Source organism: Astatotilapia calliptera, chromosome 20 (assembly GCF_964374335.1).
Source record: "Astatotilapia calliptera chromosome 20, fAstCal68.1, whole genome shotgun sequence".
Taxonomy (NCBI): Eukaryota; Metazoa; Chordata; class Actinopteri; order Cichliformes; family Cichlidae; genus Astatotilapia; species Astatotilapia calliptera.
Window position 1 is genome coordinate 18,993,070 of NC_137441.1, and position 25,889 is coordinate 19,018,958.

The 25,889-nt window shown below is 40.2% G+C and overlaps 1 protein-coding gene across 1 annotated transcript in view; it reads left to right on the plus strand.

Moving 5' to 3' along the window:
• Nucleotides 1-25,889, plus strand: part of LOC113012972 (paired box protein Pax-7-like) — a 116,405-nt gene that overhangs the window by 50,772 nt on the left and 39,744 nt on the right. The window contains exons 6-8 of the mRNA XM_026153450.2: nt 1,590-1,749; nt 2,761-2,960; nt 24,611-24,878. Of these exons, the coding sequence (XP_026009235.2) occupies nt 1,590-1,749; nt 2,761-2,960; nt 24,611-24,878 (628 nt within the window). The remainder of the gene's footprint in view (nt 1-1,589; nt 1,750-2,760; nt 2,961-24,610; nt 24,879-25,889) is intronic.

Below are 25,889 nucleotides of genomic sequence, written 5' to 3' on the forward strand. Positions count from 1 at the left end.
GCGTTTTAGTAGGTAAAGGCGAATGCTTGGACATGAATTGAGCTGCGGTTTAGGGAAGGCTTCGAAGGGGACTGGCGACGGCTCCCAGGCCTGGCAGATTCCCATGTACTAAATAGGAGTGAAGAAGTTAAAGAATTGAGAACAAAGAGGGAGGGAGGTTGGGGAATGAACGAGAATGAACAGTTTGCAGAACTGGGGAAAACCTATATAGATTACAACCGGAAGGAACATGTTTGGAGGTGTGGTCCCGCTCCTGAAAATAAATATTTTAATTATGGTGTGGAGCCTGACTATAGAGACACTTTCTCACTGAGGAAATCTTACAAACCAGAGGGCTCTATGGCAAGTTTTAAACTTAGTGTTTCTTGTCCCAGAGTAGATTTTCCAAATTGAGTCTTATATTTAAAGATTTATTCATTGACAATGTCAACTGAGGGATGTGATACAAAAGGACCTGACACGTAGATAGGCAATCAACCCCACCTGCTTGGACAAAATACCCCCTCAGACCCCTGTTCAAGGCATTGGTCTGCAGGATAAAAGGGAGAGAAAAGTTAGGAATGTGGAACATGGGTTCCACACACAGAGCCTTAAATATGTCTCTAAATGTGCCAGAAATATGTATCTATAAATGTACAAACATATACATTCCACATCTATGCATCCTTGCATTAGAAAGCAATCCAAAGATATCATGTTAAAATGATGATAGGTCATATTCTGTTTCCTTTCCGTCACGTCTCTTCTACAGAGGTAGTGAGACCGTATGATCTACTTCTGCGGTTTTTGCGCAAGTACCTCAAGGCAACAACGCCTGCTGTAATAATTTAAGTCTGCTCTGCAGATATAGAAGTCCAAATCAGCTTCTCTACATAAAAGTCACATTTTCGTTTGCACTAAATGAAAAAAGAAGATTCCTGGAAAAAGTGGGCAGGTAGAAAGCTGCAAGCAATGCAAAGATTTCTGCTGTGACCCTAGAGATGTGTAGGTGTTAATGCTTAGAGTAAGTTATATGTCCTGAATCATTTCAGATATTCGGGACAATGAAATATAGGCTTTTGAATGTGGATCTTGCCCTCTGTGTGAAATTTCACAAAAGGACTATCTGTATGTACTTTGTGGTGAGAAAAGGTAAAATTCTCTTTCAGCGGAGAATCTGTGAGACCTAGAGCATGGCATCAGAATAGAATCAATGTAAATGTGCAAATTCTTGCTGATTTTAAATTCAGCTATTCAGCTGACTCAAGAGTTGGGAGTTCGCCTTGTAATCGGAAGGTTGTCGGTTCGAGCCCCGGCTTGGACAGTCTCGATCGTTGTGTCCTTGGGCAAGACACTTGACCCGTTGCCTACTGGTGGTAGTCAGAGGGCCCGGTGGCGCCAGTGTCCGGCAGCCTCACCTCTGTCAGTGCGCCCCAGGGTGGCTGTGTTTACAATGTAGCTTGCCATCACCAGTGTGTGAATGGGTGTGTGACTGGATGTGTAAAGCGCTTTGGGGTCCTTAGGGACTAGTAAAGCGCTATACAAATACAGGCCATTTATCATTTTTGGTGTTTTCCTTCCAGCTTATTTATATATATTTCTCTTTCAAGGTGTGGTTTAGCAATCGAAGGGCCAGGTGGCGAAAACAAGCAGGAGCCAATCAACTTGCAGCATTCAATCACCTTCTGCCAGGTGGATTTCCTCCTGCAGGGATGCCAACACTTCCTACATATCAGCTGCCAGAATCCAACTACCCGACCAACACTCAAGGTAGAACAGATAATCCTTTCACTGACAGATTACAAATGTGACCTATAGGTTTTCCTAAGGAGTTCGTGGATACTATGCTATTTTGGCCATGTTCTTACCAACAAATAATGATTCATGATAGGCACTTTTACACCTATATTGCTGGGTCTTTTTTGTGTGTGTGTGTGTGTGTGTGTGTGTGTTTTGACTGGATGCATGGAACAATTTAATGATCAATTTAAGTTTTTCTCTGGAAGAGGTCCTGATATGCCAATAATGTCTTATCTCTAGCAGAAGAAACTGCAGTGTTGTCCTCTATCTAGTACATTAAAGCATATTGCCTCAGAATAAAAGTATTGTTTCAATTATAAGAATGACTTATTAGGTGGTTTCACAGAATAAAAAACTGATTGCAGAGAGTATGCATTCCCAATTAATGTTAGCGTGTCATCAAAGCACTCACAGAATTAGTACTGTATTGAAAAGCATTAAGAAACTGTATTGTCTACCAACGTCAATGCATATTTTGCAGTTTTAACAAAACAAAATCTCCATGCCAGGTTGTTCCTTTGCCCGTCCTCTGCCACTGCTCCAAGGTTTATGAATTTTGTTTTGGTAGATTTTGGAAAAAGCTGAAAAATTCCCAGACAGAGAGAGAGGTGTGATACAACCTGCTGTTGGAAATATTTGTAATTGTAACTATCAAAATGTCAGTCAGGTTTAACCCAGTTTTCCCTGTTGTGTTTAGTTGTAAAGACATCCTAAAGTAGATACAGAAGCCTCCAATTAAGCCTATTTGGTATCACATCCACACTATGCAGGTCTCTGTTCAACATACTGTGGGGCATCATGGTGGTGTACTTAAGTTGTCAAACTTGCGTTGTTTATATGTTGGTGTTAAATATATATATATGTTCGGGAATGTGTTTTTTCTCATCTGGTATACAAACTGGTAGAACAGGTAGCCTAGCCTAGCTAGTGTCTTATTTACATAAAGGAAGGAACCAATGTGTGAAGTGTTTTACTTTTCAGATGGTGGGGCTACTGTTCACCGTCCCCAACCCTTACCTCCTTCCACCATGCACCAGAGTGGTTTATCAAGTCCTGACGGCAGCACTGCCTATGGTCTGGCAACCAACCGGCACAGCTTCTCCAGCTACACTGATACCTTCATGAACTCTAGTACTCCTAGTAACCATGTCAACCCTGTCAGCAATGGGCTATCTCCACAGGCAAGTCCTGCTTTATCGCTTTATGCACGAGGATAAGCATTTACTCAGTCATGAATAAAAATATATAACATGAAAGGACTCTATTCAGTGTATATAATTTATTCTATTCATATTCATTTGAAAATGCAAGAAAAGAAGGGGATAAGTAGTTGTTAATTCAATATAAATAGGAAATAAAAAAACAAGCCATAGACCAAAATGGATTTTGACATTTAATGCCTTTGATACTTTTAACCAGGAAATTAAAGTCTTTGTCTATCTTTTACTTGATCAACTTGGAGCAGTGATACTTCATACAGCACTGTCATGATTATGAGCTGGAAATAATGCATGTGGGTTTTCACCAACAGTGTTTTAGTCACAGTAGTCTTTTTGTGTTATATATTTTTACAAGACATTCAAGTATATTGTTGCTATGGCTAGAGTAAGTTAGGCAGCTTCCCGCAACATGACCATAGGTAAATATTAATTTCCATTGTGGAAAATAAACATTTTAATTATGGTGTGGAGCCTGATTGTAGTGACACTACAAACCAGATGGCTCTATGGTAAGTTTTAAGCTTAGCATTTCTTGTCATGATCCACAGTACAACAAGTTAGTGTAGATGTTCCAAATAAAATCTTATTTTTAAATATTTCTCATTGACAAAGTCAACTGAGTGATGTGATACAAAAGGACCTGATATGCAGGCAGGCAATCAACCCCAACTGCTTGGACAAAATACACCCCAGACCCCTGTTCAAGGCATCGGTCTGCAGGATGAAAGTGAGAGAAAAGTCAGGAATGTGGAATATGGGTTCCAAAAATAGACCCCTACTTACCTGCACGAACACTGGATCTGGGGCACCCTTTCAGGTGAGGTCTGTCATGGGGCTGGTCATCCCTGCCGAGTTCTACATGAACTGACGGTAATACCAGCCAGTCCCAAGAAACTAGTCACCTTTTTTTTGTTCTTGGGGTCTGAGCAGGATGTGATCCCTGCTGCTTTGTCTGTTCTGGGGTGCACCTGCCCTCCTCCCAAAATGGTACCACAGATACTGTACCACCTTCCATCCAACTGCACACTTCTTGAGGCTGGCCGCGAGCTCCGTCTGCCTCAGAGAGTTCAGGACTACGGCCAAACAAATGATACATCGATTAAACTTGTCACTGTTGGACTGAAATGCATTAATGCACTTGGGACACCAGTCAATTACATTGAGACCAAAATGACTCTAAGACTACAATAGTGGCTGTGTCCCAATCCAGCGACCGTATGCTTCGGAGTACGCGCAGTTTGTGTACTAGGTACGGCGCGTACTAGGAAGTACGAGAAGTGCGGAAGTGAGAGGCTTGTGAAATGGGACGGTCTAGCCTGCTCAGGTTCCCTAGCAACCATGATACTAACCGCGAGAAACGTTTCATACAGCATTGTTTGACAGAAATGAAGGAGAAAAAAATGTTTTGTTGTTCATTCATTTTTATGACATCACTTTGATTAGTTGCGTATCTGAGGCTGAGACCACGGGACTGTAAAAACATAATTGTTGGGCTTCATTTCTGTACTGAACAGTCATTTCAAGATTAGCTAGTAAATAACAATTAGCTAATGTTGTTCATGAGACTAAAATCATCTCACTTTAATGTAAATATAATATGGACAATATTATATTCATTCTCAGATTATTATGATATATTAGAGCAGTGAGCATGAACTCTGTGTCAAATACTGAGCTTCAGTAAAGATTCAAGTTGCATTTATTTAAATTTCCAATCACCTTGAATCTTCACTCAAAAACAAGTATCTTTGACAGTGTATATATAGATGTAATATATATAAGAGACAAATATTGTTCTTTTAATATGTTGGCATTACTAAATTTGGCTCAATGCTTACATATATGCGTAAAAAGAAAATGTACGAGCTGTGATAACTGTTGCTGATAGAATGAAGAGTAGACTCATATATTAAATATTCCTTTATTGGGTGAGAAAATCATACCATGTCATAACTGCTTTAATTCATACAGAATAGATATCAGAGCCTTAAACAGTCTGACTTCTGCTAAATGGGTCAAACTGGGCAGAAAGTATACAAACACATAACATCCCTATAGAATATGATGTAACACTATAGATCAACTTACCTCAGAATATATGAAGCATCTATATATAAAGCAAAATTACAGCAATATGATACAACAAACACAGCAGTACTACTAATCCAAAATACTCAAAGCTTCATAGAACTGAAACAAACATTTATTTTTAGGTCCATTCTGCTGCTGATACATACTTTAGGTTTCTGAATATTAAACTTGTTTCTGCCTTTCATAGTGTTTAACTTGAAGGCCCTGAGTACTTTCTCCCACACTGAAAACACTGGAATGATAAAATTATTTGAACATTACCTAATAAGACTGATTCAGGACAGACAATTAGTTATTTTAAACTTTTCTAGCAGTCCTACACAAACAGGGAACAGTCTGTCTATTCTCTCCATCTGTCAGCTCCTGCTGGCTCTTCCTCCTGCTCTTCCTCATACACTGCTGAGTTTGTCCTGCTGGATCATCAGGGCACAGCACAAGAGAAGGAGTATTTAGTGTTTGTGTTATTACGAGTGCTAAACAAGAAGAGTTCCCAGATGGTACAGTGGACACATGTGTGACTCCTGTGATTAAAGCATCTTTCTTTCAGCTTAACGAGTGAACCGTCAGCTCGTTCAAACACACAGTCCGTTTGGCTTGACACCACCAAACAGAGGCAGCAATATAACATAGCTAACATTAACAGTGCAGTGAATCCTGCTTGTGCCGTGATATTCAGGACTGCAAACCGAGCAGCATCACAGACTTTCAGCTTGTTGTGTTTGTGGATATATGACTGACTTTAATTATGTATAAAAACATCACATCTCTGTAAGATTATGGTCAACTATTGAATGGCGTATATTTTTATACCCACCGCCGCGCTATGAATTGTGGAACATATGGGACCACGAAGTGTACACCGGACCACACTTCAAATTTGGGGAAATCGATGGCGCATTGGAGTACACATTTGGAGTACACTTCGGGTTGGGACAGCTGTCGTCATGTCACTGTGACGTAATAGGTCTCAAAATGCGTACTCCAACACAGCCAAAGACTCTTTTAGGAGGTCACAAAAGAACACTTAACAACATATAAAGAACTGCAGGCCTTATTTTGTCTCAGTTAAGATCACTGTTTGTGATTCAACAATAAGAAAGATACTGGGCAAAAATGATATCTATAGTATCCATGGGAGAATGGGCAAAAAAACCACACCGTTGACCAAAAAAGATACCAAAAAGAATACAAGAACTCATCTCACATGACAAAAGCAAAACAAACAAACAAAGAAAAACCCCCATCTTAATGAATCTATGGACTAACAAGACAAAGACTTTTAGAAGGCTTGAGACCAGCTATATCTGGCATAAAACTAATACAGGATTTCATAAAAAGAACATCATACCAACAGGTCATATAGGCACCCACTCACTCACTGAACCAAAACAAAAGCAAGATTTAATTTTAAGACAATAATCTGATGCAAAACATAATATGTATAGTATTTTGAATATTTCCGAATGGTAGCCCATCCATATCCCGATGCAAATTCTAGACTACATGTGCTAACACATACCTTAAATTACGTTTTTTTTTCTTGTTCTTAATAACCAACTTCAGTCTTTCACAATATATGACTATATTGAAAAAAAAGTTTATTAAAGAAAACATTGTTATAGATGGAATCCAAAATTAATCAGTTAATTAACAGTTTTACAGCGCAGTGGTGTGGTTAGCATTGTCACCTCAATGGCTGGTGTACTGTATAGGGTGTACTCTGCCTCCTGCCGGACAGCTGGGATTGGTTCTAGCCCACCTAGGATGGCTTTACGAAAACCGTTTAATATTGCTGTTCATATGGAGTGGCAGGTTTGTTTATTTATTTAAGATTTTTTTCTGATCTAAATGGTCTAAATGGCTTGCAGAGTAGCACTGTGTGAGCCTGGGCTCACAAGTCCATATGATGATCTGTACAGTACACATCATAAGTAATTTTTATCCTCAGCATCCTGAGTCCCTTGAAGGTAGGAAGTCATTTTTTGCCATTTTTTATGAAACTTCTCTCCCCTTAATCTGAGCTGAAAAGTCATCTTTTCCAAAATATAAATACCATTTGATATCCCTGTTGAAGTGATCTAAATTTGGTGATTCAGCTTTGTAGCATCTTCTGCTTATTGACTTTTTACAAGCAATTAACAAAAGCCTTGCTAAAATGACAAAAAAGAAAGATCTTCGCACTTAGGTATTTTATATCTAAGTAATTTATACAGTTAAATTTGAATTTTATCCAAAATGGCCTTTTTTTTGTTGTTCAAAAGATATGGGTGTGATTGGCACACAGGTCCCCACACTGCCTCTACCACGGCTCCAATGATTCTGAGAATCTGCTCCTAATTTTAACGTGGATCTTTTTTTTTTTCCATGCCTCCCTCAAAATTCTCTCTTTAGTGATGAATTAAAGGAAATTCACAATGATGGGTCTTGGTGGGGCTTTATCCACAGATGTCCCAGTTAATGAGTTGTGCGGTTCAGCTCATCCAAAAGATCCACCTCACGCCTGAGTAATTCATGCACAAACTTGATAGCTGAGTCGCCTTCTTTTCCTCTGAACACTGAATATACAAATATTATTCATCCTCAATCTTGACTCTAGTTCTGGTAATTTTTCCTGCAGGCTTTCTTGTCCTTCCAAACTTTTAATGAGAGCTGTGTCGGCCTCTATTCCCCACTCCTCCCATTTCTCCAGTCGCATGTTTGGATTTCATTTTTGAAATGATCCAGGTCTTTCCTCATGTCATTTCTCAGGTTCTCACCAAAAGACTGGAGGGTTTCCTGATGTCTTTTTTAAAGCTCTTTTAGTTCCTTACTTATATTTTCAATCGAGTGAGTCTCTAGCAGACTGCGGAGGTTCACTGACGACATCTTTTCCAGCCTCATGTCTTCACATGTCATGCATGTCCTCTTGTTCGTCTTGCATCTCACTCTTGGAATAACCTCTTTTGTTCATCCCATATCAATCACCCTAAAGTTATATACCACTGGAACAATTTCTAGCACTATTCTTGTTAGATTTCAGGGGATTTTATTGCAGACTATCGAGAGCTGAGAAGTTTGGCTATCTATCCATCCATGACATCATCAGAAGTCCACTTCTCCTATTTTTATTGACAGAAGAAGGAACATTATGATTTGGTGACCAAAGGTTGTTGTGGAGAGATAGGGATAAGAAAGGAGACTAAAGGAAGTTTGTGGAGAGTGTGTACAGTGGTTCCTCACTATAACGCTTCACCTCGCTGTTTCGTGTTTTGTGTGCAATTTTCCATGTTTTTTTTTTTAATACAGCGCATTGTGTTCTGTGTTCTGATTGGCTGTCAATCATCTCTTGCCGTGTCTCCTGTACAGTACAGAATGCGTTCAGCTTGTCAAATTTACATAAATCTTCGATCGCTAGCAGTGTGACTCTGAAGTGCTGTACTGTATGTTTGTAAGTTCAACAAACACAACAAAGTTGACGAAATGTCAAAGGCTCCTGCGGTAGAACCCAAAAGGCAGAGTAAGATGCTAACCATCACACAAAAAGTTGGACTTCTGGACATGCTAAAGGAAGGTGGAAGTTACCATATTTTTCAGATTATAAGGCGCATTAAGCAAAACAAAACAATTAGATAAGTCAAACTTTATTCGACTCATTCTTCTTGCTTCCTCTACTTCCGTACCATTGATACATTAATGTTGAATTCTCTGGCAGCTGCTCTATTCCCATTTTCTGGACCTGAAAACAGGATTTGATCTTTGATTTCTATAATACTGGACTTATTTTTCTACGAAGGTTTAAACTTTGAGATTGTTTGAACAAGAGAGAAACGTGTGAAAATGATCATGCCTGTCTGAGGAAAGTGTATAAAGTGTGTAGTGAGAGGTTTTACAGCCATAAAACATCTATAATAATTGTAAAAAATAAAGTCGGCTACTTCATGGATTTCACCTATCCCGGGTTATTTTTTGAACATAACTCCCGCGATAAACGAGGGACTACTGTACATAGATAAAAATCGGTATAAATACTGATGAGAAGTTGGCTACTGGAACAAAACCACAGACTTAACATTTTGAAACAGCTGTGTTTTTGGCATATTGTTCCTTTTTAGCCAGAAGTTAGATTAAATGGACAAGCAGGTAGAGTTATAAGTTATCAGGTTACTACTTTGCTTGATTAGTAAGCTACATTGATAAACTGTATAGGATGCAATACACAGACACACATATCAACTGATTAATGCACTAATAAAACAATAAATATGGTAAAATGGTAAATGACCTGTATTTGTATAGCGCTTTTCTAGTCCCTAAGGACCCCAAAGCGCTTTACACAACCAGTCATCCACCCATTCACACACACATTCACACACTGGTGATGGCAAGCTACATAAATATAAATATAATAAAGTAATGAACTAATAAAACAATAGAATTTTAGTCATCAAAGCTGATGCCCAAAACTTCTTGTATGGTCTGTAACAAAGAGCAAGCAACAGTATTAGTAAGATAATTCCACCTGGGGATAGCCCATTCCTCTTCCAATATTTTTGAGCACCAGTGCACAAAGCAATGTCTGTAAAGACATGGTTGAGTGAGTTTGATGTCCAATAACTGGCCTACACAGACTCCTGACATCAACCTGACAGAAAAGCAATCCAGGCCTTCAGTGTCTGACCACACAAATGCACTTCTCAAAGAATGGTCAAAAATTCCCATGAACACACTTCTAAACCTTGTGCAAAGCCTTCTCAGAAGAGTTGAAGCTGATAGGCTGACATCATACTAAACCCTATGGATTAAGAATGGGATATCACTGAAGTTTAAATGTGTTTGAAGGCAGACAAGTGAATACTTTTGGCAATATAGTGAATTTGAGCAGCAGTGTTTTGAGATGAAAATGTGGAACTGCCCTGTTAAAGTAGAGAGTGACAATGATGAGAGTCCCCTTTCTCCTTATGGTAGAACCTTAGAAAGGATAAAAAGCATGCTCCTCCCTGTTTAACCAAAACCTGGCCAACAGTGAGGCAAGTCCAGGTGGGGGGAAAAGCATTGATACTTTGACTATTTGTCTGGATGGGGTGGGCTCACAGTACTAATGGTTTGTAACTGACTCTTGAGATGAGCAATATGTAGTGTCACCGAGGTGAAAATAAGTTCTAGAGAGATTCTTTAATAACAAAGACTGATTAGCAGGTATGCCCCCATTGCTGTTTGCAGTTTAAGAAATTGTCACGGTATGGCATGGCACACCGTGGAAGGAGTGGGGAAGGAGGACCCAGGCGCGGTGCTCTATGTATAGGCAGTGTTTATTTACAAGGTGAAAAACAACGTAACAATAACTCCCCGTATTTTCCCAGACTCCCGTGTCGTGTCTCCGCAGCTGGCAGTGAAAAAGAAATCAGGATGGTGGCTGCAGGCAGACGAAACGGTGGCGGAGGTACAGCTGCAGATGGTGAAGCAGCGGGTGGTGTAGCGACCTCAGACCAAGGTGACGTTACCTGCGTCGTTAGCTCGTCCACTGCAGACACAAACACAGATGGTGAGGGAAATGGAAAATTGTCCGTACTACTCACCACAGCCGGCTCTTGAGATGTCCGTGGATGTGGCTGCGGTGAGGAACGCTGGCGGCGCGAACGTCGTTTCCGTGTCGGCGTCGGGGCCGCCGTCTCAGGCAGTGAATCCACCAGCTGTCCGGGCCGGTGAGCAGCCTGAGGAGGAGAGTGGAGGTGGAGGGTGGAAAGTAAGAAGTCCAAGACGACAGGATTAAGGTCGTCAACCAGCCAGGGAAATTTAAAAAGCGTCTCCTGCAGCCGCCTCTCCACGGCGCGACGCAAACCTTCCGCGGGCTTCTCCCACCATAACTCACAGAGTCTGTAAACCCTGTCCATAACCTCCCTCCTGAGCCTCTCCTCAGAGACCGCTGGGTCCATACGTGGCGGGATCATTCTGTCACGGTATGGCATGGCACACCGTGGAAGGAGTGGGGAAGGAGGACCCAGGCGCGGTGCTCTATGTATAGGCAGTGTTTATTTACAAGGTGAAAAACAACGTAACAATAACTCCCCGTATTTTCCCAGACTCCCGTGTCGTGTCTCCCGTGAATAGTCCGTATGCTCTCTGCTCCCGTGTCAGCACCCCCCGGTGCTCGCTGCTCTCCGTGCCCTCCACGCTCTTCCTGCGGGAAACAATAACGGCAGCTGTCAGGACACTCAGACCGGCAGGCATACACTTTCAGACTTAGCTTAGACAGGGTGACTAACGTGGAGTCTCATGCAATGATCCCGCGTCGGTGGGAGCTCCAAGACTCTCCTAAGTAGCTCCCACCGACGAGCCCTGATCAGCGGCAGGTGTGTGGCTTCGGGTGTGGCCAGTCCTTCCGCAGGGCCACACCCCTCAGGCCTGCAGGTGGCTGAGCTCCATCCTCCAAGCATCCCCGCAGACATAAACACACACACTCACATCTACAATCATGGAGGAGAGCAGCAGCCATACCAAAATACATATAATAATAATAATAATAATAATAATAATATAATACATAACTGCTCAGGGATCCTGGGTCGCCCAGTCCCAGGACCCTTACAGAAATACTGGATAATCTTAAGCAGCCTGAAGATTTCATTAACAAAATTAAATCTTTCGTTTAAAATAAGTTTAAAATAAGTGTATCATCCTTTCAAGTATATTTATACTATTGCCTGTTTTATGGTAAAACAAAGCCATGACATATCAGTCCACTGTGGAGTACATCTTATCAAATTTTAAATTCAAATCCATTCTAGTAAATTCATTTGACTGAAACAGTATTCATTCCTGACATGAAATTTGCCTGCAGTAAAGGCTGCTGGATTCTGTTTATTGTCCTCTTGGTCTATTCTGAGTCCCGGCTGAAGGGTTTCCATTATGGCTTTACTGGCATTGACCCTTTCATCATGTTCCCAAGCATTTACATGAGATAACAATGCAGGGAGAATTTCTTAAGATCTCACTTCAAAATGGCAGGAAGACGATATGCTGTATGTCTGACAGCCAGTAATTCAATTTGAAACAGCTATATTGCATTTGCAATGTAATTCACACAAGCCATTTCTGCACCACCTCCTCTTAAATTGAATGGGAAAGAATTAGAGGTGGACTTTCATGTTGAGACTGAGTACATCCCAGTTCCAACAGTTACTGACAGACAGACAAAATGACAGTGTGAAATACTATCCCTGTGATGGCACTGCATGTAAATAGGGATAATTTCACAGCTTTACAAACAGAGCTGTTTCAAACCTCTCTGAAAAAGAAACCTTTTTTAAGCAGCACTCTATTTTTTGGACAAATTAAATTTTGTTTTACAGCATTCTAAATGGTGAGGATTTTTTCTTCTTCTTTTCAGTCACGCAGCCAGAAATGCTTCACGAATACCTTTTTATCAGGTCAGAAAATTCAGTGACATGGCTTGAAAGATGAAATGATTATTTTCCTATAGTGACCCCAACACCTCAGCACACCATGACAACACATTTCTCCTCTCACATTTTCTCTCCAATTTGTTGTGAGAGGAAGATTTAGCCTGCTTTGGAATGGTGAAGCTCTCTGGCTTGCCATTTGATGTCAGGGTGAAAGATAGAGAGAGAGAGAGAGAGAGAGAGAGAGAGAGAGAGAGAGAGAGAGATGGAGAGAGAGGGAGAGTGGGTGAGTAAGGATAGAATAGAGTGCGTTTCAGTGTTGGGGGATCAGAGCTTCTTTGGTTCTCCAGCTCTGTCTCTTTGATCCATATCCCCAGGCCTGCCTGCCGCACTAACTCAGGCCTCTGCTCGTGATTCCCGACAACTGTCGGCCTGAGATAAGGAGGTGGGATGGAGGGTGTGTGTGTGTGTGTGTGTGGGGGGGCTTGCCTGCACACCATCCACCCCCAGCAATACTGTAATATATGCTTCTGCTTCCTCAATGAGGAAATGTGTTGAGTTTTATTCAAGAAATGGGAGCATTTGTAGCCCCCCCGCACACACACACACACACACACACACACACACACACACACACACACACACACACACACACACACCAACCACCTCCATCCTCAATTAAATATTATTTACAAAAAAGCGCCCCAGTTTACAGTGTGTAGACATGGAGACATAGTTCTATGCACCTGAATATCAATGACAGTTGTACCTAATACTAGGCTCAGCTGCTATTAAAATTTGCAGTACTAAGCCCTTTGACTGGGCATGCTGTCAACTGGCATGCTACCATGTCAACAAATCAAAAAGGATGAGCACATATATTTACATCATTCCCGTAATGAGAAATGGATACGAGATGGGGGTGTGGGGTGTTAATTGGAAATCCCCTGAAACACAGACGCTGCTTTAGTTTGGCAAGACGCAAACCAAGCAGCTTTATCAAGAAAATATATAAATAAAATGCAAGACCTACTCAAGAAAGCTGCCAGAAAAGCTGAGGAATTTAAATCATACCCACTGATGTTTGTAGGATATATTTTTCTTTATTTGTCACTTAGAGTGTTACCCTCTCCTTCTCCCTCAGTAAAAACTAAACATATCCACTGAGTTCTGTCTGACTGACTGAGTGGGTAGAGAAGTGTTAAGCCTCTCTGGTTCTTGTGGTTTGGATAAAATGTGGGTGTTGATTGGCTACAGATAATATTAACTATAACCTGGAAATAACATCTGCTTTTCTGTTTAAATGCTTGTGTTTTTACAAGTTCTTGTATCATGACCAAAGAGTGCACTTGTCTCCAATGAGTCAGGGTAGTTGCAGTATTTTTCACAGCGGTTATTTGATATTGTGACTTACTCAAGGAGATTTACTGCTGAGTGTGTCTTTATTGTTGACATAATGGTAACAGAATTGTGGCACTTATCTGTCCCAAAATAAGATATTTCTTCCTGCACTGTTAGACTTTTCATCGCCACTTTACAGTAACATACTGGCGTCACTGTTGCCAGCGTCATACTGTGACGCCGTGTTACGGTAGCTTACCGTTCTGCAGGATGATACCGTTTTTTGCTGGTGTGGTATAATACTCTTGGACAAATTATGGTAACGCACCGTAGCCTTTTTTACGGTATCTTACTGGCGACAGTGACGCCAGTGAGATCCCGTTATGTCGTTATGTCGTAAATTACGTCAACAAAGTAACATCATACTGTGATTAAGAAATTGGTATACTACCGTTTATTCACGGTATGTCACTGTAAGCCCGCTGCAAGGTAATAAACTGCAATATATTAACCAGTAACTTACCGTTATCACACATCATCAGTACCAAAAATATTCATCTCTGCTAGAGGATACCGTGTCCCAACAGGCGGTCATTTACTGTTTAACAGGTCGTAATTTACCGTAATTTCAGTTAACAGTAACATACTGTAAGAGACTGGAGGGTTCCAAAAAAATTGGATGGATGGATGGATGGATGGATTGATTGATTGATAGATAGACACGCACACACAAAATATAATTCATGTGCTTTACACCACTTTATTTCAATTCTGATTCTTCCCTGCTGAAATACACATTTCCAAAATCAAAAACTGAAAAGAACTGAAAACATATTTTCATTGAGGAAGCACTTGTTTTTACTAAACCATGTAATCCATTATTTTCTCAGATGGTTGTACAAACAATAATGATATTATGTCATATCCATATCATGGCAGACAACATATGCTCAAGTGTTGGGATTTCTTAGTTATATTTTGTAGGGTCTTAAACCTACAATGTGAAGTGGCTTGGCATTCATTTTGTTGGCACCATACAAATAAACTGAATTGTAATGAATATAATATCAAGCCCCACACTTCTGCCTTTATATACACTTTGTCCAAAATACTGGCTCACACCACCAAATCAATGCACAAAACAGGGTCCACAATGACATGGATGAGCATGTGTGGTGTGAAGGAACTTGACTGACCTGCACTGAACCCTGATCTTGCTTTGTGGACTGAGTTCATTGATTTGTAGGGTGAGACAATACATGTGACAATTAAAGTGTAAGTAGCTGAAATAATTTTTAACAAACGGGTAAAAGAAGGAAAAAAAAATCAAAACTGTTGCACTCAAAAAACCTATTGGACAGAGACAGCGTCTTGCAAGATGGCAAGAGAGCTTGTCTTCATTGTTGCTCGTCTTGTGTAAATGTCCAGAAAGCATGGGCCATGGATCATCTTTGGAGACATGGGTAACAACACATTGGTCATTTAAATTATACAAGAAATGCACTAAAAATGGCAAAAACAGTTACCTAATTTGAAGTTCTCCACTCAAATTCAGTAAGCCGCTGGAGGAAAGTTGTGACTGATGTGACATGCTTCACAGTGGTCCCAGTCCTTCTGCTTGTCCCAACCTTGGAGGTACATTTTGTTCCCTCTTCAGGGTTTATCCTTACAAAAAACCTTGCACACGCTGACTCCTGGTATTCCAGGTTCAATACCAAAGAAGACTGACATTGCATCAGCAAAGATGTTCTCTTTGTCCAGCTCAACAATTACACGCCCCTCTGCACTCACCATCCAGCAGGTGGCGGTCATTGAACTTTGTCCTTAAATATATAGGGGCAACATGTTGTCATTATGCAACATAAAATAATTTCAATACTTCACTTCTTCACACTGTCTAGATAGTCATAAAGCAAATAGCTATGTACAGTTATTTATTAATGGCCTTATGTACATAAGTCCATTTTAACATATTGTAATTGGACATAATTGGGAATTATTCTGCACATTAAACACACCTAACAAACAGTCAGCCCAATTAAATTACTGGAGATGAATCAACTGTATGGTTATTTTGGAGTTTATAGTTTGTGCTGCTGTTAAACTTTACAGTATTGACTTCAGTATTTCTGCTGTTGGTGTAGCTAGACTACTATGTTGATCAGTAATATGTAATGTGAAATTTGATATTGTTACTTTGCTGGATTCACTGAGACACATGTCCAACAACCTTGGTTTATAAAAGAAATTACAGAAATTTGAGCTAACAAAACAGAGACTGGATACCTGCGTCCACGAAAAGCTCCTGTGCCAAACAGAAATTTTAATATGGTCTAATCAACTCTATTTCATAAATGACTTCTTACCAAGCATAATCAGCCTTGGGGTGCTTGGTAGGCTTTTAACATGCAAACTGAACAATATAAATTTGCATGCACTGAAGCCACAAAATTTAGAAATACACATAGTTGCAAAAAGTTCCTAAATGACATATACAATGCAAAAAATAAGAGTATTGTCAATAGGGACCAATTCCCAGTTTTTACATGATCAAAATTATTCACAAAAGGCTTCAATAAACAGAAAATGTGTGCCGACAAGAGAACAGTGCACAAAAATGAAAAGATATTTGAGCTCGACACTTTAATGGGTTTAAGCCATGTTTCCGAAGTAAGAGCCGACGGATGGTCTGGATATACCAAATATAACGTCTCAGAACACTCCAGCTCACATGTTAGTCTGCTCCAACCATTCCCACAAAGGTCAGAGTTTTGTAGTAGTTAATACATCATTTTTCTTAACATAATTGGTGATATAGGTTACAAGCAAGTCTGGCGCTGAACAGAAATTGTCGCGCTATGCTCCTTTATTTATTGTGCATAAATAGTGAATTGTCCTGACACAATATTGCATTTCGCTTCTGTTATTACCATGGTACATTGACAAAAACATATACTTTTATTCACAGGATAAAACAGTTGTTTTGTATCACTAATTGTCCAGTACGATTACAGCATACAATATTATTGTCACTGCTACATTTCTGTAATGCTACCAGAAATTATTTCCACTACTAATTAATTACCGTTGAGCTCAAAGGTTATATTAATAAATGGTTAATGAATGTGTATTTATGAAGAAGATTTGTGAGACTGGTAAACTTACCTTTGTTCGTACGATGGTCTTTCGTTCTACACAGTGCATTTCAAGGTCCTGTACCCATCTGTAGCTAAACTATTCCTGGGCTTGTTGCAGTGACCTGAAGTTACTAAAAACTTCATGAGTGTATGCACTCACTCCAAGAACCGTATAATTATAAATCTGAGCATGGTGAAAGTTGGGCAGCACGCTAACGTCTTTTGTCCACTCTGTGTGCTCGTAACGGTCTGACCCTTTCACTCCTTTGATTTTTTCCTCGTATCTTTTCTTTGTCTTTTCGTCAAGTCTGTACGGACCGGCATTGTTCTACTTTTGTTTTGTACATTCCTTTTTTGTGCGGCAAAGAAAAAACAAGAAGGTATTGGAACCGAGGAAAGAACGTTTTGCGGTGCTGCAAATGCTTGCATTTGATGCGGTACTTGGATTGTTTTGCCACGAGTTCCCGGCATGCAATGCACGAAAATCACGTGATTGATAAACAAGGGGGAGGGTGCATCCGGCCTCTTCGGCTGTAATTGGTCCAGCCCAGAGTCGATCATGACCAATTGGCCAATCCGACACCTTTCATTATATATACCCTTCCTAAAAAAAAAGAAAATCCATCGGCCCATAAAAACAAAAAATCGCCAGTGGCCCACCGGGCAGATGCCCGGTATGCCCGATGGCCAGTCCAGCTATGCCTCTGACTACTTCTAAGTTGCACATGTTAACGGTCTCATCATCACTCTGTGCTGCAGCGAACTGGATCTGTGGCACAGAATAGTTGATGGTCATGTTGTTCTCCTGCCTTGCAGCTTTGTTTGAGTCTGAATTGCGGCTTAAACGTGCAAAACTAAGAAAAGCAGATCAATATTTTCTTCTTGTTGTTATTTAATGGTGGTTGGCAACCAGCGAAAGGCGCATTAACCACCTCGAGCAATATTTTCTATCCCCATTGTTGTTTAGAAAGTGAATACCTGACGTGTGCGTCATACGTCACGTTGTACGTCAGGTGAAGGTGTGGTGCCGGCTATCGCACCTGTCGCATTAAAAAGCTTTAAAAACGTAACAATCGCTTTAAAAACACAACCCAACGCGCTAAACTGTGATAATGTGTTACATTATCACGTATATCCAGGACATCTCTTCTGAACCAAGACGAAGTGGTGCTACAAAGGAATTATTTCTTTAGGAGAGTGCATTTAATAGCAGTCTGGCCTGCAACAAAATGCACTGCTAAAAATACAGTTTCTGCTTGTCCCAGGATTTATTAATTTTGAGAGTGAAGTTGTAGGACTGATGCTGGTTAGTGGTGTAGGTTTCATGGATGTGACACCTTAACTTGTGTAAAATGACGACCAGAGCATATTATTAGGTTAGTTCACTGTAGTTAGGCAGAGGTGTCTTAAAAAGTACCACCTTATACAAAACAAATGAAGGTCCAGTATAAGAAAGAATAAGAAGAGAAAAAAAGGAACACCCTGCTAAATGAAGTCATTTTTAAACATTACTCTAAATGTAGCCATTAGTTTTTGTTGCTGGCCATACAAAAAATAAGTATACTTCAATTATATTTCCCAAGTATACCTTAACTAGTACGTATACTAATAATGCTTCTTGGGACTATATTGGCCCCCGTTTTAGTACATAACAGTATTCTTGAAATTAACTTTTAGATGTACTTTCTGTTCACCATAATTGTACTAGCATAATGTCATAATGTCTACAAAAGTATAATTAAAATATACTCGACTCTATCACAATACTAACCTTACAGTATTAATAATGTTTCACATTGTTTAAATAAACAAATACATTTATTAATATATGAGGTTCCATTCAGCTCAAGGAATTTAATTTTAGTGTGGCTGCAACTTACTCCTTAAGTTAAAAAATTATGCTGTATATTGTAGTTTATATGTTATACTACTTTCACAGTGAATCACATTTTATAGTAATACACTCTGAATGAGGATTTAAGTAATTACTCTTAGATCTACAGTAGAAAACAACAGAAATCCGGATGGTGTAATAGTATAAGCTCAGTAACATCACCAATTGTTACATTTGCTGTATTTTACAGCTGTTTCCATGAGTACGGTGAGTTACCATAAAAATAATGTAATCTCATGGAATTTTCCCACAATTACATGCAAATTACAGTACTAAACTGCTAACATCCTTTAGAGTTTTTTACTGTTGATTTTGCAGTACTAAGCTATGGAAATTACTGCAAAGGCTAACAGTGTGAAATTTAATTTGATTTGTTTTTTAACTGATGGGGGAGTTGGGATTTTGAAGATGCTTGGCCTAACAAAAAATATTGATTAGTAAAATGGCATAATTACCTCTGATTGCATCAGATATTTGAATGCATACTGATACTCTTGAAATGCTTTGCAAATACTTCCTGACTAAGATTCAAAGGAAGACTGTGTTAGATATGATCAACACAAGCAACACTAGCCTTAATCGCAATTGCTATATCTGCTCACAACAAACATTCAACCTGACAGTAAGTGGTGCGTTATAGTAAAGCATGAATGAGTGTACATGTAGCATAAAATAGTTTTTATTTGGCTAGAACAATTACCATGACATAAAACTGGTGTGATGTTCACAAAGTCAAATTTCTCAGTGTTCTTCAGTGGAGAAACAATATAATGAATAATCTTATTCCAATATAGTATCTGTACCGACATTTCTTTTCTTTTCTTCTTTTTTGCCTGTCCCATCTGGCAGTAGCAATCAGAATTATTGTCTAAAGCCCAATAAAAATCCCCAACAGATTTGATTTTCCCAAGTAGATCATTAAGGCTTTGCCATACTGGTCCACTTAATTGATCTTTATCATTAATTGACTGATTTATTGATTTATTTAAAAACATATTTTTTTCAAACTTTTAAGTTATTACAATTGGAACAGACAGGACCAGGGGGTAGGCAAGAAAAAGACGTAGATGGAAGTTCAAGAAAAGGAGAGAGAAAGAAAAACAGAGGGGAAGAGAGACATAGAGAAAAGACACTAAAAATCATAATCTGCTGGAAAAAAGAAAACAAGAAAAATAAGAAAACACAGTAGGGAAACCACAGCAACAACCTATAAATAACAGTGAATAATAAATATTGAATGCTGAGAGGCACACAAGACGAACAATGCTCGATATGCTTAGAGGCAGCAGCCAAGGAAAATAGTGTGTGTCTGTGAACATCCGTGCACACGGGTGAAGCACACATGGAGGAGATCCAGAAACCAGACATCTGGAGGCACGAGAGCCCAAGGATGAAAACTGGAGGGGCAGCCGCACCACCACCCTAGAGAAGAGCTGAGGTGGGTCACCCAGCAGGTACGGTGCAGAAGCCACAGGGGGCTGCGGTGACAGACTCCACCGTGTTTCAGTGGAGCCTGAAACATGGTGGAGCCTGCAGAGCCCCCGGGGCCAGAGACCCAAGATCCGAGGGTCCCCCACCCCCAGGAGGGGCCCGACTGAGCCACGGGCACCAGGCACCGCCAAGAAGCCGCCGGGAGTGAGCCAGTACACACTCCACCACCCAGACCTGGACACCGAGAACCACTAACGCACCCGACAAGTGGGGACATCAGCCAGGTGGGGGGTGACACACCTGAGGGGGCCTGAGATGTTCCCAGAGAAGTGGAGTTTAAGACCCGACCTGACACAAAGACATAAACAGGCAAACACAGACACAAACATGCCTTCCCACGCTCATACATACATATACAAATAGTCAACAGTCAATAGTCGTCCAATATGGAGAAAAACAGAAATGAACACTGTATACACACTCACACTCCCCAAACATATTTTATACCCCCCAGGTCCAGGTGGAGACAAGCAGACTAGGGGTGGGTTTTGATTATCGATTTTCTTATTAAAAATCAATTCTAGCTTGAATAGCGTAATATTGATTCATTAAAATCCTGAATCAATTTTCAAATATAAATTTATTTTGCCCGAAACGCCAGAATCTCAGGTTAAAACTTCACAAAATTTCGACAACCACCAAACAGTTGAAACAGTAAATGAGAGCAGGTAAACAGATTCCACAAAAATATGTAAACACAAAGCACAGACCAGACGCATCAGAATCAGTGAGATGTTGGCTTTCTCACCTGATGGCACGTACATGGACATCGGGGCTGAAAGCAGACAGCTTGCAGATTCTGATGTGTCGGGTCCGTGATTTGTGTTTACATCTTTTTTTGGAATCTGTTTACCTGCTCTCATTTACTGTTTCAACTGTTTAGATTCTGATGCTGCAGGTTTCATCACTCTCCAGTCAAATTTGACCAGCACCAAAGAAGTCCAAACTACTCTTCACACTTCGCTTCACATTTCGCTTCACATAAACCTCGTCATGAATTCCCTCTTACTTTTGCTGTTTTGCTTCCACCACGATAAAAAGACACTTCATGCACAGCTCTCTCTCTCTTGCTCTCTCTCAGTGTACTTCAAGAACAGTTTCCCATCTAAAAATCTCTGTTTTCTGCATTATTCCTTGCTTATTACCCACCAGTCTACTGTTATGTACAGTGCTGTCAGCCACTGACTTCCGACAAGAAACTCTCTTTTCTACTGTTCAATACTGAAGAAATTTAAACTTTTTATAATTATGCAAAATTGCAAAACACTTAGCTGTGTCTCTAATTAAACCACTGTAACTTGGGTCTGCTTCACTTCAGCAGCATCAGGTAATGTTTATATGATGATTCACGGTTTTCTTCAGTTTTTGTTCTACTGCAGAACGTTTTTGTTCTACTGCAATATTTTTAAGGTGGTTATCTGCCATAAAAAGCTAGGCCAGGAAAATCTCCCTCATGTTTTTCTGTTTTATGTTCAGTTACTTTGACACAAAGGCATCTGCTGTGATGCTTACACCTTTGATAAAGTCTCACAAGTGTCAGCTTTGTTTTTATTGATATAAAAATATGGATATGTACTGAAAAATGATCAGGATTATAATATTTATGACTGTCTGGGGCAAAATTTCCCCAATTCAAATTGTATCGAATCGAATCGTGGATTGAATCGAATCGTGGATCAAATTGAATCGAATCAACTCTAGAAATCAGTGATGATACCCAGCCCTAAAGCAGACTGCCCCCGGTCGGGCAGCAGCAGGGAAGCCCAGCATTCCAGACCCCGATCAGACTGCCAACTCCTCCTCCTGGCCCCCCACCCCAGATGGCGAACAGAGAACAGGGGCCTGTTCTTCGTACGTCGCTTACTACATCCAAGATAAAATGACACATCCAAGACCAAACCATCGCGCTAACCGTGAGCTCGCTAATCCGGTTCCCCGAACACACCTGCTGTTGACGATTAGTACAGCTGGACGCAGGAATGTGACATCACTGGGTGTCGTAAAAGGGGCTACGCATCGATAGTAGAAACATTGATCGGCAACCCGCTGATTGGTCGGCGAAAATGTCGAAGGGGCGTGCTCGGTATTTTCCGGCAGCAGAGCAAGAACTCATGAGTGAGGGATTTCAGGAGTTTCAGAGTTTAATTAAAACGCAAGAGAACACTGCAAAGGCTGCAAAAGCAAGGAGAGAGGGCTGGCAGAAAGTTGCTGACAAATCAAACTCGTAGGTAATTTAATAATAATAATAATAATGGATTGGATTTATATAGCGCTTTCCAAGGCACCCAAAGCGCTTTACGATACCACTATTCATTCACTCCCACATTCACACACTGGTGGAGGCAGCTACGGTTGTAGCCAGGCTGCCATATCGCGCCATCGGCCCCTCTGGCCAACACCAGTAGGCGGTAGGGTAGATCTATCATATGACACTATATTGTCCAATATCATATGGCATTATATTATATTATAATATGTTATATTATATCCCCTTTCACATTAGAGCCACAACAGGACCCACAAGAACATGGGAACAAGTAAAAGTGGAATACAGGAGTATTCTACAGAATGGTAATATTTATCTCTTAGATTGCTTTGCGTCTCTTGGCAAGGTAATACTGGCCTGTAATACTCTGTTAGTTTGTTCATAACAGCAACCAAGAAAAGGGCAGAGGAAAAAAAGACAGGTGGTGGTCCTGCACCCCCTCGTCAACAAGTTGGTTAAGTAAATAATACCCTCACGGGAATATCGATATCTCTCTATGAGCACACTGTCGCGCTGAGCTAAAGGATCCTGTCTATCCCGCAATATACGCTGAATTCTGAGGACTCTCCTTATCAATCTTGCACCTTCCGCAATGGGTTGGTCACGTATACGGACAGGACATGGCTGCGACAGGCTTCCCAAATCCACCTTCGCTTTTATAGCCGTGGTCTCTCATCTTGATTACACGAAGTAATTTACAATTACTACTCTGAAATATGAATTACATCTGTAATAATCACATACATGTAATAGAATGTTAATAGTTCATTTCCCTTTTTTAGGAAATGACCTGTATGTATCTGTGTGACATCAATAAAAGGATCAAGTGCTGCATTATCTTTAGTTACATTGATAATATTTATTTATGGTGAAACAGTGGAAAAATATCGCTGTTGCTTTCGTATAAATGAAGCGGACATACCTGCGTGGCCGCGATCTAATCCTGTTTACATAAAGTAAACCTGCTCCCGAGCAGGTTTACGCTTACGGCTCTGTTGCTATGACAGCAAGTCCCGGATGAGCTTCGGGGAACCGAACGATCAAAGATCACGCGAAATCGTCAACAATCTAATCCAGCTAACTTACTTAGCGAGGTACGAAGAACAGGCCCCAGGAGTGTGAAAACCCCATATCTCACTCCGGCCGCTCGTATGTGGTGTTGCAGCTTTCTGTTCTAAAGTGCATTTAAAACATGGAAGGGGCATGATAATCTCTGCCAGAAAGCAGCTGGTATCAGCACAGCCCCTCCAGAGAACAATGTCTAAATGTATTTACTATGTATTAACTCAGGGCCTTCTTGTGGTGAGGTGACAGTGCTAACCACTGTATATCTGTGTAATCCTATTCAGATACTTTCTATCTATGCTCTGAAACATGTCTGCAACTTATGAGAAATATGGGAAGGTCAAACTGGATATGAGTGCTCCAGGGTCTTCCTCCCTGTGCAGATATTGAGAGAAACTATGATCATTTGCAAAAAGCAAAGATGTGATGCTTTTTAATATTGTTCACTACATCAGGGACAAGAATTTGCTTTTATTGTGGATGGACATCATGCTATGAAAATGGAAAAATGCCCTTGACCTTGAGGATATTTTGGATGTAGATCTATTATGTGATCATTGATTATAAGTTTAATTAAATTCTGACAAATGGTCTAAGAGGAATAGCTGTTCTTGTGAACTGTGGATGGATGAGATGAAAGAGGCCTCGCCATGGTGTGAGCTTACAGGTCCTTTGGCTGCATAAGCTAATAATAAAACCACACTGAACATGCAACTTTATAAACTGTATTTTGTGCCTTTTTCTGTGACCTGCAGAGAGAAAGAACTTTGACAAATCATGTGACAGCATATCTTGTGAGAACCAATAACCTTTTGGTGGTAACAAATTAAAGCTTAGGTATTCATCAGGATGATTGAGAATTATTCTTATGCATAAGCTAGTGGTCCTCAAGATATTTTGCTCTGTTGCCTGTGGTAAATTCTGATGCATCTTCTCTTTATTTGCAGGTTATGAGCATCCTGAGTAACTCCAGTGGTGTGTCCTCACAAACACAGCACGATTTCCCAATCTCACCTCTCCACAGCACTCTGGACTCTACTTCATCCAACAGTATTTCAGCCAGCTGCAGCCAGCGTTCAGCTGAGGCCTCCATTAAGACGGTGGACAGCCTTCCCTCTTCCCAGTCTTACTGTCCCCCCACATACAGCACCACCAGCTACAGCATGGACCCATCTGTGGCTGCTGCCGGCTATCAGTACAGTCAGTACGGCCAGAGTGAGTCCTACTACTTCAGATTAACTAACAAGAATAACTTTTAAATACTTTTCCTGGGTAGAGTTCCTTATGCTTTTCCCTTTGAGCTTAGTGGTCCTATTTTCACAAATTATGCTGGCAAACTACAATTACTAGTTGTCCTTCACTGCCATGGAAAAACAAAATAACTTTTGAGCAAACATTTAATAAACTAATTCATTCTGACATTCACTGAACAAAACCTTTACAAAGGGATCAGTATGCATGGAAAAGTTGTCATAACAGCATTAATGCAGAAAATAATAAGCAGCTCCTTTATACTTGTGTTGATAAAAGCTTACTTATTACTGAGTAATTTTCTCAGTCATATAGGTACCTGCCGATATTAATAATGCCGGAATACAGCTTGCTGGCACTTTTTAGACCCATTCTTTCTAATTTTCACACATGCTTCCTTTGTTCAAGAAAGTTCCTGTCACATACCAAGTATTTTTAATGGGTATCAATAAAACTCAATAACAGATATCTATAATAATAATAAAAACTTTCTAAAACATCGGTGCTTACAGATCTGGATTTTAAGCAAACACATCATGAATTTGAAAATGAAACAGCCTTAGCTGTTTTGTAGGCATTCTACAAGTTAAAAACTAAAAACATTTAAAATTATATATATCTTCACTTTATTCACTGTTTAAGGAATGTGTATTTATAAAATCATGATAGGGAGGTAACCAGTTAGGTATACGATTTATATCAGGATTGTTAATTCAGAGGCAGGCTGTTTTTCAGGTAAAGAAGCCACTTGATGAAAGACGAATTTATCAGTTGTTCTAACAAACAGGCCTCTAATACAGGGGATTACACAGCATCCACTCTACGTTAGGAGAGCCAAAGCTAGAATGACTCTTGTGATCAGAGGGACCAACAAAGTGTTTTGTTAGTCAGCCACTCAGACAGAAGTCTCTGTGCCAACGTTCTCTTCAGGTTCATTAGCCAATGTTTCAAATTAGAGAGTTCTTCTGTAAATAA